Below are 20,130 nucleotides of genomic sequence, written 5' to 3'. Positions count from 1 at the left end.
TTGCAGAAGCCCAAGGAACAGAGCATGAGTTTCATATGCCTATTCTTCTGCTACTTAGAACTCCATCCTTTAAGCCTGAAATAATTAATGCCTGCTTAGGGGCATTGTTTTGCCAGTTCTTTCATTTCAAATTTGATACTTGCAGAGACAGAGCTGTTGCCTGCAGAGAAAAGCTCTGCAAAGCTAGCCAGGAAAGAACACTCCTCAGGGAAACAAAATTTGCTTTCTTTTCACAAATCCTGAGCCAGGATATCTTCCTCATTAGCTGTGCTGAGACTCCAGTGCTATTGTAGGAACCGTGGGAACATGTATGGATAGCACAGCCAGAGCTTCCCAGGAATACTGCTCTGTTCTGCACCTGAAGAGTGCTTCCCTTTGGAAAACAGCTCAGCTAATGTCCTGTCCAGCCATCATTTGTTGAGCCATCGTTTGGCTCCAGTTAACCATTGTATAAACAAGAGGTTTAAATTTAATTTCTTCATTACAAAAGTGATAAATGCAAGTACAGTGGTGCAGAAGAAAGGGAAGTGGCCTCTCCTGAGCCCTGTGTAGTTGAATAGTCTTGTCCCATTTACAAGAACTAATAAGATGTTAGGATAAAAATCAAAACAGATGTGCAGTAAGTGCACAAAGCTACAACTTTATATTTCTCTCTGTAGCTGCTGCAAGAGCTACATTGCTTGAGTCTTATTCCTTCTTATAAGGCAAAGCTATTATCCCTGTCAGAATCCATGCCCAGTTGAGAGAATCTGATTTTTTCCCAACCAAATTTTGCACCATCTGATTGCCTATATCAGAGCAGCACTAACAGCAGCACATATCTTTAGACTTTTATGACCTAAAGTTTTTACTAGAAAAACTAGAATCAGAAAACTCTCATAATGTAAAACCCTAGTGGAAGAACTTCAGGATTAATTAGTAGTTGTCTCAACTGGCAATATGAAAACTTTTTTGCATCTTCTCTCCAGCTAGGGTTTCAAGTAAATAACAGTGTTAATCAGATCCAAGTCCTCTGCCTATAGACCCTGGTACACTCATTTATGGTTATTTTGTACCCAGTTTCAAAAATAATCTCCCTCCTCTCGCTGTTTGGCCAGTTATTTAATACCTTTGTCAATCTCTTGTGCTGTCTTGACATCCTCTGCTTTTTTGGCTTCACTGACAGTTTGTGCTTAGCTGCACTGTTGTCCAGACGAGCAAGAGCCTGAGGAACTGAATCCAAATTGATTGTTTCGATTGTGCCAGAACAGGAAAACTGCCTTTTTGGCCGAGCTGACTTCATTGGAGTGAGCTGTTTGTATCACAAACACAAGAAATCATTATTAAGCTATTTGTACCATTAAATAAATAAAGACGTAAATAAATAAATAAATTACACACACACACATGCATCTTAGCAAGTTTGAATTCAAAAGAATTATTAGAAGAAAACATTAGAAACCTTGGCTTTTCATTATACAAATTACATACTTCGGACATAAAAGTTGCAGTTCTAATATTTTCCTATTTTCAGTACTACATATTTTGATAGTTTTCACATAAAAATTACTTAGATGATTCTATTGAAGTTTTTTCACAGTTTAACTCCACTCTGAACTTGTTGGGAATGGGAAAGGCACAGGCAAGGTTTTAAGCAACATCAAACCCTGGGACATTTTAAAGTTTGCTTACTGGGAAAAATAATTTAAATAATTTAGATTTAGGCAGAAGCAAATCAGATTGACTTATCTCAGCTTCATAATAGAACAGCTACAGAGCTGTACTCTCTGCATAGGAGATGACTGCAGCATTGGATCTCTGACTGGCACAGTGCCTGTGGAAAACCTTCCCTCCAGAGCCCTGTGGAATTGTCCAAGACAGCTCCAAACAGCAAAATACTAAAGTAAGGCAACATTGGCTTTGATGGGTGCTTTATTTCTTGTGCCCTTCAAATACTTGGGTTCAGAAAGTGCAAATATAAGCAAACGGATTCAGTGAGACTCTTTTGGTGAATAAATAGTGGAACTGTATGTCTAGGCATGTAAGAATGAGCCTGTCATCTGTCTCTTCCATAAGTCATCAAACTATCATCCCAAGACTTGCATTTGGCATAACACAAATGGAAAAAGAAGACAGAGGAAAAAAAGGGGGGGGGAAACATCTTCTGTAAGGAAAGAAATCACATACATTGTTTTCAAGACAGCTCTGTAATCTTCTGAGGTTAAACATATGCTAATCAGGGAACCAATTACTTAAAAGCTGAGGGAACATTTTGCATATGCTTATTGAATTACATGCAGGCATAACAAAGTATTAGAAGTACTTATGAAAATTATGACTCTGTGATTAATACATCAAATAGAGGAATGCTGCAAGACTGGCAGAGACTGGGTTCTGCTGTTTCCTGCAATCAGCTCTTAAGATTTCTCAGTCTTAGTTATTGCTAGCTCCAAAAGTGCACAGCATTCACAAAATATTGGATGATCAGTCAAACAATGTATGAAAACAGAAACTGTCAGGCTTCTAATATCTAAAATTAGAATGTAACTCAGTGCAAACCAAGTATGAAAGTTTTTTTACCTTTTCTTCCATTTCATATCCTGTTCCAAGAAAATTCATTTTTCTCAAGAAATCTGGAGTGTCAGCAGACTAGAAAAGATTACCAAAAACAAGTATTAAAATAGAAAAGATCAATTCATTATGATTCAAAGGACTTGTGAAATCATGTATGTTAGGATAGGATTTTTCCATCTTTCCTATCCCTTCAGGACTGATAGATAAGCAATTCTTGTTCCTACATGCTCTTAGCTTGGCTTCACTGCTCCTTGAATCACTGCACTACAAAAAGCAAAACACTCAGGCTTCCTTAACAAGATAATCAGTTTCCAAAACAAAAGAAAGAGCACAACTTTGTAGGATTTTGATCAGGTCTTAATGATTTTATTTTCTCCTAACTTACATATAAGGAAAAAAGATACTAGCCTGTTCAGGCATTACCTGTGCTGCAAGGAGTTTCAACTCCATGTTCTTGATGACTCTTTTTAGAGAGCCAACAGACCCCCAGAGCCATGGAAGCCTGAAGAACCAGGACTCTTTAGCTACTGTACCTCTCCAAGCCATCATGGTGAGGAATTGTCAAGGCACAGGGCTTGAAGAAGCATTCATCACAGCCAGAAACATTGGGGTGTTTACTATCACAGTATTACTTCACAACCTAATGTGTGCTGGGATTCCATTACACCGCGTGGTTGTTAATATCAAGGCTAAATGCTCAGCTTCACAACTACAGGTTAAATTAAACCCAGAACTCTTGCTACCAATCCACGTTACTCGTTGGGAAAATCAGAAGTCACAGAGTATCACAGGAAATCTGTACAAAGTAGAGCAGATCTATGTGGTCCTGGTCACCAATTTTTGACAGGAGCCACCCCATCCCCCAAGACCTATGCAGATACACATGCCAAGGAGTTACAAGGCCAGCAGATGAGACAAGAGCAGAAAGCAGGGAAGATGCCATGCACCAGAATTCTCTGATAACACAGGTAATTAGTAGTGTGCAGAAACAAAAGGAAAGTACTGTGTGCTCTGGCTGACACTATCCATGGAAAATTGTTTTGTTTGTGTCTACAAACTGCCTCTGAGCAGGGATAGATGCTCCTTCAGTATTTGGAGGAAGAATTGTGCAAGGGATGTTAATTTTGTTTTGAAAACTTGATATTTTAAAGAGTAGCTGGAAAGAACTGAATTTCTCCCTTTGTGTTACATAAAAACACTCTAGCAGGTTTTAGTGCTTGAACTATTGTGTCCTTTGAGCTGGAAGTCACCAGGTGACACTAGGGTCTCCTGCAGGACCCAGGAAGAAGGCTGTCTGCAGACAATCTGTGTTTATCTCAAACACAGACTCTCCCAGCACCAGGGTAGAGACTGTGCATTGTCCACAGTCCCACTGCACGCTTTGTGCTCTGAGACACAAGGGATGCTCTTGATTCACCTTACCTGATCGCACCAGAGGGAGTACTTGCTAGGCAAAAAAAAATATACCTTAATTTGGTTTAATTTTTATCTTTCCAGATCACAAAGGGAGATGTGTGAGTGTGCAGGTCCTACCCAAATGCCCAACTCCCTGGCAGATTGAGTCACAACCATGAAAGAAGTGGTCACAGAGGACCTGTTGTCCATTAAAGACTAATGAAGAATTTAGGCCAGCTCAGCCACAAATGTCCCTTCAGTGTGTTTGGCTGAACACAGGCATGGGCTGCACAGGGCCCTTGTTGCCTTGGCCTTTCACACAGCCAGCATGAGTGTGAGTGACATGAGTGCAGGCTCATGCCCTGGTGCCCCAGGATCCTAAAGGCCACATGTACTGGGTGCTGGATGCCTTTCCCAAGGGTTCCCAGGCACAAAGCCAGCCCCCTGGCAAGGAAGGTTGTCACTGTACTTCTTTCTGCCATTACAGCAACACACTCAACCAGTCTTGCCTTAGAGGCTTTCCAGAGACCTTTCCTCACTCACCGTGTTTCTTCAGTGTCTGAAAAAGACCCTTCTGGACACCTAAATGCCCACAGCATCAAAATCTCTATGAATAATTTGAATAATAATTTGAATTATACTGGAAGTTAGATTTCAGGAAGCATTCAAAATGCTTCTCCCCCTTTTTCACCTTTGGTTCCTGTCCTTGAGAAATATGCGTACTCTAAGACCGAGGATTTTACAGGCTTAGGCTTCACACACCTCTCATTTTGAAATTATTTTCCTTTTTGGTGTGAACAACTATCCTTGCTGGGAAGTCCATACTTTAAAATGTTTTCTGTATTAGAAAAAATGCCTGTGTTCTAGCTACGCTGGAAGTAATGTCTGCACTGCTGGAAGCTCAGAGCAAACACTCAAACCAGTAATTCTGTGTGACCTGGCTCAGGATGCCAGGAGCATGCTTCCCACCAGGCCAAGAAGCACCAGCTGAGAGATCCCTCCCATGTAAAACAGCCCACTGAGCTCTGCTACGCCTCACTGGAAACATCTGCTACGCCTCAGTGGAAACATCTGCTACACCTCAGTGAACTTTGCTGCTTTAGCACTGCTCCAGTGCCATGGACACGTCAGTGTGAAGGGCTTACTTTATTACTGCAGTCTGAGATCACAGTGTCCTGCTGGGCCTCAGTCTCCGTGGGGCTGCTGAGCAGTGCATCATCTTCTGTACTGGCATTTGCTTCCCCCATCGTCCTTGCAGAAATTGTCATTTGTGGAGGCTGCCCAAATTTTATATTTTTGGCCAACTGTTGCTGAAAAAACAAGAAAAATAAAACAAACAAAATAGGTATTTATATTACAAGCAAAACAAGTCAAGTCCAGCAAGTGCCCCTTCTCTGCCTGAAAGCTGCACAGAAATATTTTGGGTAAATTCTGAATCTAGACCAAAAAAAAAACCAAAACCAAAAAAACCATCCTGAGGCTCACATTGTTGCAACATGGTGGGCACTCTTTCTTCTTTCTCCCCACAAGGAGACTAAAGTGAGGAATTTACTACATGGCTTCTGATTTTGGATGATCAATTCAAGTTCTTGACAATGTTGCCAACTTTGAAAATTTACTGTGAGTTTTAAAACACTCAATCTTTTTTTAAAATCTATGTTCTAGGTTAAAACTTTGTTTATAAAAGCTAATTATGAAGCCTTATTGTTGTGAAGCTTAAGCTTATGAGAAAAGTGTATAGTGAGAAACTAAACTAACCCAAAAGGCAACCTTTTTCTTTTCTAGCCCCCAAACCCTGCATCTCATGCATTTGTATTTCTAAAAGGTATCCTTATTGTAATGTTTAATCATGAGTTTTAAATGCTAAGAGTTTGGCACAGCCCTGCCTTAGAGAAGCAAATTCTCAAAGCAGGGGAACCCAGCTCTTTTAAATGCTTGCTCTCATAGGAAGAATATACAAACTCATGTCTGCTCATGCTCACAAACACTGCCACTTGCTGCTGTTGCACAAAGAAGTTTAGGCAGGGGACATGCAAGAGATGGATGGATGGATGGATGGATGGATGGATGGATGGATGGATGGATGGATGGATGGATAAAAAAAGCTTTCCCACCATTTATTTTCCATGTCGAAGCAATCTTCTGTCACGGGTTACAAGGAAGTACTCTTGAATTACATCAAGCATAAGATTAATAAAATAAGAAGCATGTACTAAGTGTCCTCTAGCTGGGTGAGTTAAAGGAATTACAGCCCTGGCTACTGCACAGACATGTACCATGCAGACTTTGAATGTGAACTTTTTGCAAAATAGAGAAGTTCTCTAGAAGGAGCAAATGGAGCAAGGAACATTTATGAATACATTCTTTTCTGGAAATCTTTCAGAGAATCATTCTAAATTAGGAAGGAAGGGACTGTGGAGATATTTTCCTGCTTTTCTGTTTTTCAAGGACAGAAAATTCTCCAAAGGAGATCTCCCATCTTTGTCTTGCGATACTATGAACAAGTAATTCAATTGTGCAGCTTCTACTCAGGGGAAATGTCAGGTACTTACACAGTACCCTAAGAGAAGTTTGCTGCTGAGAGCTGTGGAAGATTGGAGTAGATAGTAGGTAAAACAAAGAAATTTTTTTCCCCCTATAGCATAGAATCAGTAACACAATGCACACATGAGGATTTGTTAAGGAAAGATATCCTCTAAAGGAATTCAGGTCTGATTAGTCTTTCTTGCCATAGTTCCCAGTGGGCTAGACTCTTATATCAAGTTCATCCATACTATCCCAAAAACATTAACAGTTTTCTGTACTGAACCATTAAAACAAAAATTACATGCAGAAACTCCTCATAGTCAGGTTATTAAACTACAATAGCTTTTCTCAGTCTCCTCACTGAGGCAGTAATTTATGCCCATTTGAATTTTGGCAGAAAGTAGTGAAATTTGAATCGTAAAGCATTTTAGCATAATGGGCAGCTCTGAATGGCAAACTTTCATTCCCACCTAGATTACTGGCATAATCTAAAGGCAAGGGTTTCACCAAGTCCATGCAGGCTTTTGTGTTAGCAGTGCAGCTCTCTGACTTGAAATCTCACATGCTTCCATTGTGTACATGGGAGCTGGCAAAATGCTCTGTATGAGATCATGTGAGGCCTTTAATTCTGCTCTACTCCTGCAGGCCTTCTAAATATTAGAATCAGGATAAAGTCATTTCAGAAAAAAAAATCTTAATTTGATAATGTATTTTCTAAGTTGAGATTGCTCGTTTCTTCTTCCTAAAGTCCTAGACAAATAATTCTCCTGGGCAGAAAACTGGAACTATCAGCATTGCTGAGCAACCACTAGGAAACTGAGGATCTGTTCATGGTGGGAACATGCACACATTAACATTGCTTGCAGTGTGTTTTGGATGATGGGATGGTGTGCTACCCTTTTGATCTTCTGACAAGTTCTTGATGTAGGTGTGTGTGCAGTGCTTGGTGGGAGTTTGGTGGTGGGGCTGTAATGGAGAAAGGTCTATGCTTGAAACAGAATGGCCTTTTTAATTGCCATCAAGGGTGCTTGAGGGCTCTGCAGTAACAATGTGTTTTTCTGTATATATAAGTTATTATAAAATGTTATTATTATAAAATGTTATTTTCCTGGTATTTCCAAGAAATATACTATCCTCGGTATTAAAGGACTGTACACAGTCGTGATTGTTTTTTGGTTTTGGTTATTTTTTTAATTCTTTCAAAGCTTTAAAAGTTTGTTTGCTCAGACTGGCATGAATTAGTTTGAAGATTGAGGAATAAACTCTAGTAACCTCACCCTTCCAGAACAGAAGGTGGTTCTCTGTATTATTTATTTATTGGCCTATTTTATCTTGATTTATCTTAAAAAACAAAAAGCTCCGCTAGTAGTTTTCCATTGACCAGTTTCTTTTGGTGCATTCTAATCTCTAAAGCTGACACTAAATACCAAATGAGCAAATGTCAAAATCTCAAATACCTCATGGTAACTACTGAGCAAATTTATTCTTAATGCTTTTAGAGAGTAATGCTAAACCTGCTTCGTGGTATTTTTTAGAATGTGTTTATAATGTAATGCAATGCAATTACGCTCTCAGAAAAATTCCACACTGATGCATTTTCTACCTGGTCAATCATAATAATTCTAAAAATGCATCATCCAAAAAAAAAATGAAACCCCCACAAATTTTACTTGGGAGAGCACTCAAATAGTCTCACCCAGAAATGGAAATACACCAATTTTAGATGGAAGACCTTTGAGAAGAGGCCATAATCCCTGAAAAGGAGCATCTGCTTTAAATTTCTCAAAAGTTTCAGTGAGACATATATTTCTGAACACAAAAGTATAAATCCTCTGTAGTTAAGAATTCCCTGTGAAGACAGTGTGTGGATGATTGTTGCCTAAGGAGGATTATTTGCAATGCCAGTCATTAGAAGTTGCAGGCATTGCATTTTGTTCTTCTGCCATTGCACAGTTGTGGCTAAACAGCCTTTTGAAAATCTCCACAGATGCATACTGGGCATAGGACATACAGCCAAAGGACCTTGCTCTCTCTTGGTTTGTTCAAGAAGACTTGTAATTTAGCAGCCAGAAGCCACCATCTTGCCCTGAAATCTGTCAATGGGAGCAGAAGCAAACAGATGAACTTTCTGTGCCTGCACCTCCCACTTCCAGCCTTATCAATTCCAGTGGGCATTCCTGGTCCCTCAGTTTGCAGCCAGGGGACAAACATTTCCACAGGACTTACAAACCCTTCTCAGCACCAAAACAGCTCAGCTACCACACACTACCTATACCACGGAGCAGGGGCTGGAGGCACCACACACAGGCGAGCGTTAGGACGAGATCCAAGCCAAGTTTACCTCATCCTCATCCACTTTTTTTTTTTTTTTCCTGGAAGATTCATGAAATTTCTATAAGATTCTTGATAGTTTTTCTATTCACACACAACCTGGCTGGCTTTCAGTGTGACAGTAAGGTCTGCACAGGTCTGTACATCCAATACAGACGAATAAATGCTAGGAATTTAGACAAATAATTTTAAGTTTATATTCATCCAATTTTTAAAATCTTTCTTGGTAACTGGACCATGACACAATCTCACTTCTATTTCATGCAAAATAATTTGCTAAAATGTGATACTACTTAGCTGACACCAGCTTCCCATTAATACTTAAGGAATAAAGCTCCTAAGTAAAATTGTTCTGCGTTGTCTGGCACCTGCAGCTAATAAAAAAAAAAGCCCAGACTTTCAAAGTACTCTTTGCATTTGCATAGGAAATGCCACAGAACAAGTTTTCCATATTAATTGGCAAAGAGCCCAGACCAGGCTGTACATCTCCTCTCTCACTCCCATTTGGCTCCTCTTTTGTGTACATGCCTACTTGTGTGTCTGTTGGATTCAGGCCCCTGAAACTACATCACTCTTAGGGCTTTATGCCTGGACTGAATCCAAAACTGGATCTGCTGAGCTGCTTGCTCCCTTCAGTTATAAACCATTAAAACAGAGTGTACTATTCCAGCTGATTCCATTCAAACAAGGCTTACAAGAAATGCTGGTCATAGTTCCCCTTCAGCTCAAAGATCTACTCTTCATATCTGCTTGCAATCCCTAAATATAACGAAACTTAATTGAAATTAAGTTTTCTAGTTATATATAAATGGAAAACAATGACTTAATTAATTGTCCTAAAAAGAGGCACACTGTTGAAATTCCACTTGATCCTGTACAGTCTCTCAGAATGATCCAAAAATCAAATGCCTTGGGAATACATAAGAACAGGGTGAGCCTATACTGAGCCCATACTTGTAAATGCTCCAATGATTTGTGGCATCTGAGGAATTTTTATACAGTGCAACTTTGCTTAAAGAAATATCTGTTTTGATTTGGAAGTATTACTGGTTTCAACTGTTGCTTATGTGTTCTCATGCTATGAAAGACTGAATAATTGTTCTTGATTAATTTTATCAATTCCACTCATGATTTTAAGGCATTTTATCATATTCTCTCTTATAATTTCTTTTCTAGGCTCAGAAGAGAGTTCACCTAATTCATGCTGAAGTATGGAAGTGAGTCCACTTCTTAATACAAACATATCTGCAGCATATCCAGACAAATCAAATAACCCACATAAGCTTTTTTAAAATCAGGAGAGAATAAACTGGAAAGCATAATGTGAAAAGTTATATTGATATAGCTTTAGAAAATAATCCAGGGATAAAATAAACATGGAAACCTATAGAAAATTAGGAAAATAACAAGTATTAGCACTTATCTTTTGGCTACAAGGTGCAGGGAGGAAATTTTTCCACTCTCCATTGCTGGAGCAGCATGTGGTTAGGGGCATTACACTTGTAGAAACTTTTTGAGAGAGTCCAAAATAGAAAAACGGTGAAGGAGCAAACTCTACATGGGCCTCTAGAGATGTGTATTTGCAACAAATGCAGACATGAATGAAGATTTTGGTGCACAGTGGTGATGGATCACTTACACATACTCATGTGTAAAGAGAAGATTTCGTGGAGAGGCTTGAAGATACAGCATCTGTGGCATTTGTCACATCAGTCTCTCCTAAAACAAAGCAGATGCAAGGAAGGAAAATTTTCCTTCCTTGGAAAGGAAGCTCATTTTCAGGGTTTACTATGATCATAGGAACAGGAGGGTCTGCCCAAGAAATGCTTCAATGATTTAGAAAAAATTGTAAATTCAGTTTATAAAGCAAAAAGAATTTTCAAATATGAGGAAAAAAATTTGGTTGCAGTGGCACTAGAAAATATTGGCAACAAAGCAATTAATTGTAAGAAAGACAAAGCTAGGCAATCATGAAGTGAAAATTCATTTCCAATTCTGAAAAATTCACACCATCATGGTAAAAGATAATAGTTTTGAGGTTTGAAAAACAGCTTTGTATCTTTGGTGAGATCTGGGCAATAAGAAACAGAAGATACATTGGGAGTGGCTGGTAGAATACAGATGTGCAATGCACAGTGTGGGAAGCACAGGCTTGGTATTAGCTAAGATATGCTAATGACTAAAAGAAATGTAATCCAAAACTGTACATTCATAAGGTCTGACAAGGAGAAAACTATACAGGTCATTCAACATTACAAAATCAGGGAAATAAGAATTTTTAAAATATTCCTTTTGCATTTGACTGAGAAGTTTGGATTCACAAAGAATGTTACAGATAATTCATATCTGTATAATAAATAGATGCTTTATAGCTTTACAGAACAGAGAGGGTTTGTTTTAAACCACATGGCCACATGAAACAAAAAGGATGTAACCCAGTAGGTCCTAAAGGCCATAAGCCATATATCACAGTCAATCTTTAATATTTCTTGCAGCTGACTGCTGTAGCCACACAGATGTCAGATGACCCAAGATAATTTCAGTGAAGGCAAGCAGTGGAGAACAAAGGCAGTAGCAGTGCCACACCATGGCATCATCACAGCAAGTGGGAAAGAACAGTGTAGATGCTTCAGGAAACCAATGTTTTAAACAAGCTTCTATTTTGCTTGCTGCAGTTTTTATGAGTGTGAAATAAAAACTCTCTTCTGTTCATTTGCTGACCATTTCTGTCAAATATCAGATGTAGGAAGAAGAGTCACAGCTACAAAATGTCAGGGAATTGTTTTAAGACACTTTGATGGGAGGAGAAAACCAACCCAGTAACCTCAGGAAGGGAAGGATGTAAAGTGAAGCTCCAAGAGTTGGGTTGTGGGGTTTTTTCTGACACACTGCTAGATTTACAGTTTAAATGTTCCTTGTGTCTCACTCACAGCCCTGGATGACAAGTAAAGCAACAGATCCCCAGAAACTAAAAGAGTTCAACATTAGGAGTACCAGTGCCTGTGCAGCACCTCTTGCTGGGAGCAGGTTCAGGCTGGCTTTCTAACCTGGATCTTAAAAATTAGGTAATGATAAATCACAGCAGTTCCAAAGAACAAGGAAAAGACTGCTTTTACAACACCAAATGGCATCAGCCAACACAAAATAACTTCAGGATACGAAAGGGCTGCTGGAGGTTTATGAGAGGCCAGGCTTTTCTCAGCCTGAGTTCTAGCACACAGTAAAACCTTTGAACATGACCAAATCTATTTACAGAAAGCATGATAAGATGAATACTGCCAATCTGAAAATCAATAAAACCAAATGAGAGCAATTCCAGAAAGATCTAATTTACCTTTCATGCATAATTAGAAAGAGAATTCCCACAACAAGCAGTTGAACTAGTGCACGGGCTGGCCAGCTGCCCAGATTACTACGGAGTTTGCACCATTACACAACATTTTTTGTGGGTTCATCAACACTCTGAAGTCAGCAGAAATTAAAAGGAAGAAGGAAGAAATATTTAGGTGATCCCCAGAATGAGATCCAGCACCATCAATATTAAATGACTTGCATTGCTATTCTGACTTCCAAACTCTTTTCACCATGCTGTCTCTTAGGTTTGTAAGTGTGGGGACTTTTCAAAAAAAAAAAAGATTTAAGTTTTCCAGAACATTTTCTGCACTACCTCAAAAAAAAAAAAAAAAAAATCCTGAAATGGGTTAAAATCTGCAGAGCTTTTGACCTCCATCTGGAATGCAGCAAGTTTAGAGTCAGAATGGGGCATGGAATCATTGCAACAATTCTTTACTGAAGAGTACGTTGCCAGGTGAATGGGAATTGGAAGTGCTGTGCTTCCACCCTGACCTACAAGCCTGGAAAAGCCACAGTAATGCTGCAGGCTGACCAGAATTGCCTTAAGGAGCAGGGAGTTCTTCAGAAGAGAGAACTGTCATCTCTTAATCCACTGCTTTAAGAAATACAGAGGTTCCCAGCTGAAATCCCAGAAAGATTTCAAAATTGATAGAAGCTTCTGGTATCAGGAGACAGAGCATCAACATTTTCTGTCACTGCAAAATCACATAGCAAACACTGGCTCATAGAATAGCAGGAAATAAAGGATGGGGTATGTAGTGCATAAAACCTTCAAACAAGAATGATAGTCCAAATAACTCATTAGACCTAGGACTCAACTCTAAGGTAAATTTAAATTATGCAATTGGATTTTGGCATGACTTTTTCCTAAAACTCAGGGAACAGCTGCAGAAGTCATGGCTAGAGAAATGGGAAAAGTTACATGGTGGGCAGCAATTTTTGAAGATACCAGAAGTGGTCCCTGGGCTTATTACAGGGAGGCTTTCCATGGGTTTACAAAAAAAAAAAATCCATGGACATTTAGATGAATATATGACTGTTCTGTGTCAACATGTAAATGCTGAAAAATGTCATTTGCACTCCTTATGCCTTCCTTTTCTGAATGAATAAGTGGCTCTCACCACCATCATCAGAGTTAAAAAATTAATCTGGTATGTTACAGGCTGGGTTCCAGCTACACTAAAATGACAAAAATGAACTACCATCATTCAGTTTTAAATAAAAAGGCAAGCACATTTTTTACATCAAGCAGCTGAAACAATATTGTCCCTTAAAATACATGCAATTAACCACACTAAAAAAAGGCTTATGCAAAGATCATATGAGCAAGACAGTACCACTGGCTATTTATTTTGTGACTTTCAAGGGTGACATTTTGCTCTTATTTTCTTGATTTAGCATTTGCTCAGTGAACATGGTTGTTACCCACTGCATTAACTATACTTTTTCTCAAGTGCCTTAGTTTAGCAAAGGCACAAATTTCCATGGAGAAATTTAAGCTGAGTTTTGATATGAAAAAAAAAACACCTCTGGGATGAAAACTTATTCAGAGTAAAGCTAGTATACAGAGACCAAGAAAACAAATCCAACAGATAGGGAGGGCACAGCTCCCTGAAAGAGTTGGTGGGCTTTGTAGGGCAGGCCCACATACCTCAGGTCTTTACCTGGAGTCAGCAGTCATTTGAAATATAATGGTTTCCAGCCTGGAAAATATCATGCACTGAATCTACCTGACCCAGGGAAATTTAAGCTGAAAAGCCAGCACAGGGGAATTGGAGATGTCCTAGTGTGGCTTCTGCTTCAGAGCTCATCCACAATCAGCATGGCCAGCACTGTGCAGGTGCTCTGTCTGCTGACAGCACCGGGCAGGAGGCAGCAACAATTCCATCCTGAAGGTCGGAGCTGCCCAATTTCAGGATCTCTCACTCGCCAGGAAAGATGGATTGTGGGTGGACTTCAGAGGTAAGAGAAATCAATGGTATTTTGCTAGTCATCTTCCGGGTAACAGCACTTGCACAGCATTAAAAATTCATCAGCATTTTGAAAGGATATGTCAGCACCCTGAACAATAAAGTGCAACACATTTCTGCAGGACAGCTCTCGCAAGGTCTAGAAAAGCATAAAGCTGGGAATCTTACAGATATACAGGGAGTAAAGCAAAAATTAGTTCTAGCACTAATGGAAGAGAGTTCTGGAAAAGAAAGGAAAGTGGATCATATAAAGCTCTTTAGAAGCAAATACCCAAATATGTTGTTTATGCTTTGGAGAGATAAACAAATCCACCTTCCATGAAAACCATTGAAAGTGCAGTGAGAAAAAGGAGAAAAAAAGAGTAATACATATAAACATATAATTAAATTGCTTTTGCAAAGAAGTCTTATTTTGCATGCCATTCCCTGCCCTCAACACAACCTTCCTTTTTTCTCTCATTACCACATTTGTAGGACTGAGGCATACAGATCAGGACATGCCAAAACCAGGAGCTCAATTCAGACAAGTCCTACAGGTGCAGATGTTTCTGCAGATATGTTTACAGCATCACTGCTGTACCTTTCAAGACCAAAACCTGGAACTTCTGCAGAATATCTGAATTACTTGCAATGGCTTTTGGCCAGAGAACTTAACATGGCTGAGAAACTGTCCCAAGGCTACAGGAAAATCATCCCATCTTTATGCACATTTAACATGTTCTGGAGACCATTTTCCATCACATTTTAAATATTTTTCCCACTTGCAATTTCTTACCTGAAGAATTTTGACTTTTCCTAGAACGTTCTCCTGTGACATTGCTTGAATGGCCTGTTCACTGTCTGTTCTCCCATCAGGTATGAAAATACTGTCATGGGAAAAAGCTCGACTGCCCATAGAATAATGGGAGGATCTGTTAAAGAAAATGGTCAACAAGTAAGTAAGTGCTGCAATTCATTTATGAGAGTGACTCTTCATATCATAATTGTCCTGCTGTATGGATTTCCCCCCCCACCTCTTGCCTTCTGCATAAAACCTTTGTACATTCTCAGTGGAGGGGTATCCAAACACTTTTGGTTTTCAAAAGTTTAATGGAGGTGCACGATCCTTTATATACAGTCTTCCTCCTTGGAAGGACCTAGAGTTGGGTGTTTTTAATAGGAGTGTTGAGAAGTTCAACTGATTTTGCTTGTAAGCCTCAATTCTAACTGCTTCTTTCAGGATACAGACTGGATGGTGATGATGCACACCTTGCCAGACTGCATATCTAAGAAAGTGCATTCATGCTTAGTGCCACAGCTTGGGAGTGACACACTGCCACTCCTGCTCAAAGCAAATGGCAGGTGCCAAGCAAAGGGAGATCTGTAACACAAGAAGAATTGTTACAGTGCAGGAAGCCACTTCCATAGAGCTGCCTCCTTTGGCTGATTACTCAGCGCTTCCTATGGCCATGAGCATGATGACACTGCCAATAAAAGGTTATCACCAAACTCCCAGACTGCCAAGAAGCTTGTTACACCAAGGTGTGTGTCCTTGATTAGCCACAAAGAGCAAGAAATGCCCGTGTGCTGCTGCTAAACTGAGCACTGATGCAAAGGAGGAGGGTGTGTCACAAATGAACCTGTTATATGGCTCTGATTGAAGTCCACAGGCAAAGGCATGAAATAAAAAGGGGTTTAATTTACCAGAAATTATTCTAATGAATTTAATTGTAAGAAAACTTAGAATTAAAAAAAAAAAAGGCTAGTAGTTTTGGGGGCACACTGAGGGAAAAATGTATCTGTTTGAAAGTCATGGTTTGTCTCACCTAGAATATCCCATGGTAAGTGAAAAGCCCATAATCTATAATCATGATAAAGCCACAATTTTAAAAGCCAGAACAACTGCAAGGTCCGAAATCTCTCCTTTGAATAACCTGTTGGCAACCTTATAGAACCTAATTATAGTTTCAGAAAACAATCTGGAGGGGAAAAAAAAATAGTTTTGATACAGATCTGTCCAACACAACCTTCTACATATGATAAAAACATTATAAATAAGTATTTCAGCAAAAGCAAGGAAGATGATACTTCCAGAGAAAGACGTAAGTAAAAGAACAAAAAAAATTAGGTTTCACATATTTAAGATCAGTATATTAACTTTTCTGCCTTTTAAAATGTTCTAATTGTTCATGAAGTGTTCAAGATATTTCTATTCATACTTTGGAAACAAATAAGTTGGAAATGTATTTATTACATTTTCATCTCATTTTTCCCTGAGGTATTTTAAGTAAAAACAACAATCATTTCTTACAAAGGGAAAGTGTCATATATGGTTACATAACCCTGTTGAAAGTGATCAGATGATAGACTATTCTTGACTTTTATAACAGAATTTCTAGGAGGTAACCTGAAAATAACAGGATAAAAAGTCCCCCAAATCCTCTCCCTCTCTCTCATATATGTATAAAATACTTTTGCACTCACAAAATAATCAATCCAAATCTGGGGAGAGAACACACACAGTTCTCTGAATCATTTAATCTTTCATACAATCACAGACTAACTGAAAAGCTTCTTTTCATCCAGATTAATATTTGAGCAACATGCTTAATTTGAAACAAACCAACAAACAAGCAGGCAAAGAGCTGGTCAATATTCCACAACACTTTTAGCCATGGAAGAAAAGGAACATTTAACTGATGCCATATTCTATGTTAGTTTTTTTTTAATAAAACCCACAACTCGATTGCCTCTGGCTGTTAAAGGTAGTACACCTTTAAACTTTCTTTTAGTAACCTTTTATTAGAAACCATAAAATTATCTTTTTAAACTGCTTCTAAAAAGGTTTCTATACCAAATCACTGTGACTCAGTCAGAGCTGTGGGAAAATTGCATGGCAGAGAAATACCTCTGCTTTGCTTGGCTAGCCAGGAGTCAACCAGTGAAGCACAAGTTGAGAAGTGTCCCTTACACAGAGACAAATTCCTAGCAGGCCTGGAAACGAATGGCTTGACATGAAACAGAGTGAAAGTTGGCTTTTCTCATATAACTGTGTAGGTCTGTTTGAACTGAAAGCTCCAGAACTGCATTCCACAAGGTGGGAAGGACACACACAAAATCTGACAGACCAGCCCGTGGCAAGCCCTCCTGCACTTGCACTGTCCAGTGTGTGAGCCTGCTGCAGGTGCAGGAGACAAGGGCAGTGGAAACTGGTTGTTTGCTATTTACCTTTGAGCTGAGAGATCTGCTGAGAATGCAGGTCCAGGTCATATTGTTCTCCAGAGAGGATCCTCTCTCAAGTATTTTTCCAGCTATGCTGTGGCTCCGATACTTGTGGCTTGGTCTCACAGCTACTCACTGTGCATACAACACCATTCACCCCTTTTGCAGTCCAGTGGGTTGGACTTCTCATACTTAAAATCAGACACCTCATGTATATTTGTGTTGTTTGTTACAACTAATTAGTAGGCAAGGGTTGCAATTCAGGCACCTAAGAGTTCAGTGACTTGTTTGGAAGCTGTTCATGACCTTACTAATGAATTGTTAATATTGAAGTTGGGAGCAGCCAACCTGCAGCTTTGAAACTGAAGAGAATTTGCCAGGAGTTCAAACCCCAAAACTGCAGTTGACCAACAGCAGGAATACTCTGACTGTAGGAATTGCCTGATAAAACCTGAATCTCTATGGAAGAAAAGAACAGCTGCTGAGGTCAGTTCTGGTGGACTGCCTGGGTGAAAATCTTCCCCACCCTGCTGCAGACCTGAGGACACTTTTAGGAATCTAGTCTCTCTTCCTGCCTGAAAACTTGCCAATATTTCATTTCAAGTCTCCTTTGGGGACACCAGCTCACACGAAGCAGCTTGGCAGCTCCATGTGACCTGCAGCCATAAGTACATCACCACTGATAATCCAGCTCTGTCTTTGACAAGTGGTACCAGTGGCAGGTTAGGACCGTGCTAAACATTTCCAGCATCTCCAGCATTCTCCCAGACACCAACTGCTCTCCCTCTCTCTTTCTCTTCCCTTGTTACAAGTCACACACAATTTTGTTTCATAACAAAAGGGAGGACAAGTATCTGAAAGGTTTGTTTCGGTTTTTGTTTTCTTGTTGACTTTGTAATACAACATACTCCAAATTGTCAGAACATGAAACAGTCACAAGAAACACCACAGAGAATTATTGCCAGACTGCTCTCTACTCTATCCTTTCAAAATGCTTTGCAAATATGCTGAATATTTAAGAAGTGGGTGAATGAGCAATTCTGCTAGCCACATGTCCAATAACTGGTAAAAATAGTTTAAGAATTTTGTTTAAATATATATGTAGGCTAAAGAACATTGGAAAAAAGATATTCACACATCATAGTAACCTAGTTTCTTTTACAGGCAAGTTTAAATAGCAGTTAAGGTGATTTCCAAGCCACTTGTACTTTCTGAAAGGTCTCTTATTTTACTCCCTTGGAGCCCACAATTCTTTCACATTTTCCCAGTTGTGAATTTGACAGATTATATCACAAAGGTCCTTTTTCCACTCCATTTTTCACTTTGCTCATGTTCCACTTTTGGAAAGACTGAATTTCTTTTAAGTCATAATACAGTATGAATAATTGAGTTTCCCTTGCTGCTACCCATCTCTGAAGTTTTTCTCAGAAGTCTTTATACAATAACATCCTCACAATTCACATTTACAGACTGTGCTCCCTTCAGTTAAAAGGAATATCAGGAATGTCAATATCAGGAGTGGATTTCAACAAATTCACAGCGTGACAGAGATATGGGCTACAGTCACAGCCATAGCTGAAGGTATTACAGTTTCAAACTTCCATATCACTTCCAAGAGATGTGGGAAAACAGGGGCATCGGTTTATGAGCACTTCTGTTGATAATACCAGTGATGACACTTCAGAGGCTGTTTGTGCTGAAAATAGTTGAATCATCATCTGACTCACTTTCAGAAACCTGACTAAATTACATGAATTATGGATGTGCTATATCAAAATACAAAGCACTTTTAACAAATCCTTGAACATGTTCTCTCTGAAGATGTGTTGCAACCCAAATATCATGTTCCAGTTTCAATTGCAATATACAAATTTTCAAAACTATTTTTTTCATACTGAAAGCAAAGTTAAATTCCATTTGCTCTTTATCTTTATCCATTGCTCATTCTTGCTGAGGTGTCTCTGTGTGCTAAGAAACTCAGAGATGTGAAACAAATCTCTCCCAGTAGAATGTGACCACCCTGAGCCTACAGGAAAAGTCTTACTTCTGTCCCATGAAATGCAACAAACAGAGACCCTCTTTGGACCCTCCCTCAGCCATCTACTGCTATGGACCTATTTAGGATGTGATTTTCCATCAGTTCTAGGTACCTCAAGTCAGGACTGGGTGAGGTATCACACTTTCTTTATCCTCCTCTCCATGTGTTCCCATCACCTCTTTTGTGCCTTATTAGTGGTCATTGTTCACATGAAATCCCCCCAAAACATTGGAACTCAAAAATCCACACAAATTCCTGGTTCAGCTGAGCAAGTCCTGACACAAGTTTCCATGCTAGCTGCATATCTGGAGAGCTGTTGGAAAGAGTCAGACACCAATCAACATTTACTGCAGTGGGTCTGCGCCCTTGACTACACCAGAGCATGTGCAGGGACGCCACTCTTGCACAGAATGCAACATTATTGTATTGACACTGGTGGCTATGATAGTTTTAGACCTCATTTTTCTCCAGAGCTATTTCTTCTCTGAAAGACAAATGTGTGATCCTTTAAAAAGAGGAAGCTTTTCCAGAGAGGAGTACTGAGACCTCAGTCTTATATAATCCCATGCTGGTGCATTACTGGAGTACAGAAATCTCACACCACCAGTTGTCTCTTTAGTGTGTCATAAATGTTCCTCCCACTCTGATATTAAAGAGTTAGAAATAGAAACTTGAAAATAAAGGGAAAGAATGAGTTGTTCTGTTCTTTTATGTTTATAGAGACTAAGTCCAAAAAACCCAGAGTCTCGTGACTTTCACTCT

The 20,130-nt window shown here is 39.3% G+C and overlaps 1 protein-coding gene across 2 annotated transcripts in view; it reads right to left on the bottom strand.

Moving 5' to 3' along the window:
• Positions 1-20,130, bottom strand: part of CRACD (capping protein inhibiting regulator of actin dynamics) — a 129,727-nt gene that overhangs the window by 11,602 nt on the left and 97,995 nt on the right. For both annotated transcript variants that reach the window (XM_059469752.1, XM_059469753.1), the window contains 4 exons: positions 14,905-15,040; positions 5,094-5,258; positions 2,560-2,628; positions 1,109-1,291 (listed from right to left, as the gene is read on the bottom strand). In XM_059469752.1, coding sequence (XP_059325735.1) covers positions 1,109-1,291; positions 2,560-2,628; positions 5,094-5,258; positions 14,905-15,040 — 553 coding nt within the window. The remainder of the gene's footprint in view (positions 1-1,108; positions 1,292-2,559; positions 2,629-5,093; positions 5,259-14,904; positions 15,041-20,130) is intronic.

The sequence above is a fragment of the Ammospiza nelsoni genome, chromosome 4 (assembly GCF_027579445.1).
Source record: "Ammospiza nelsoni isolate bAmmNel1 chromosome 4, bAmmNel1.pri, whole genome shotgun sequence".
In the NCBI taxonomy this organism is placed as follows: domain Eukaryota; kingdom Metazoa; phylum Chordata; class Aves; order Passeriformes; family Passerellidae; genus Ammospiza; species Ammospiza nelsoni.
This window is presented reverse-complemented; position numbering and strand designations above follow the sequence as displayed.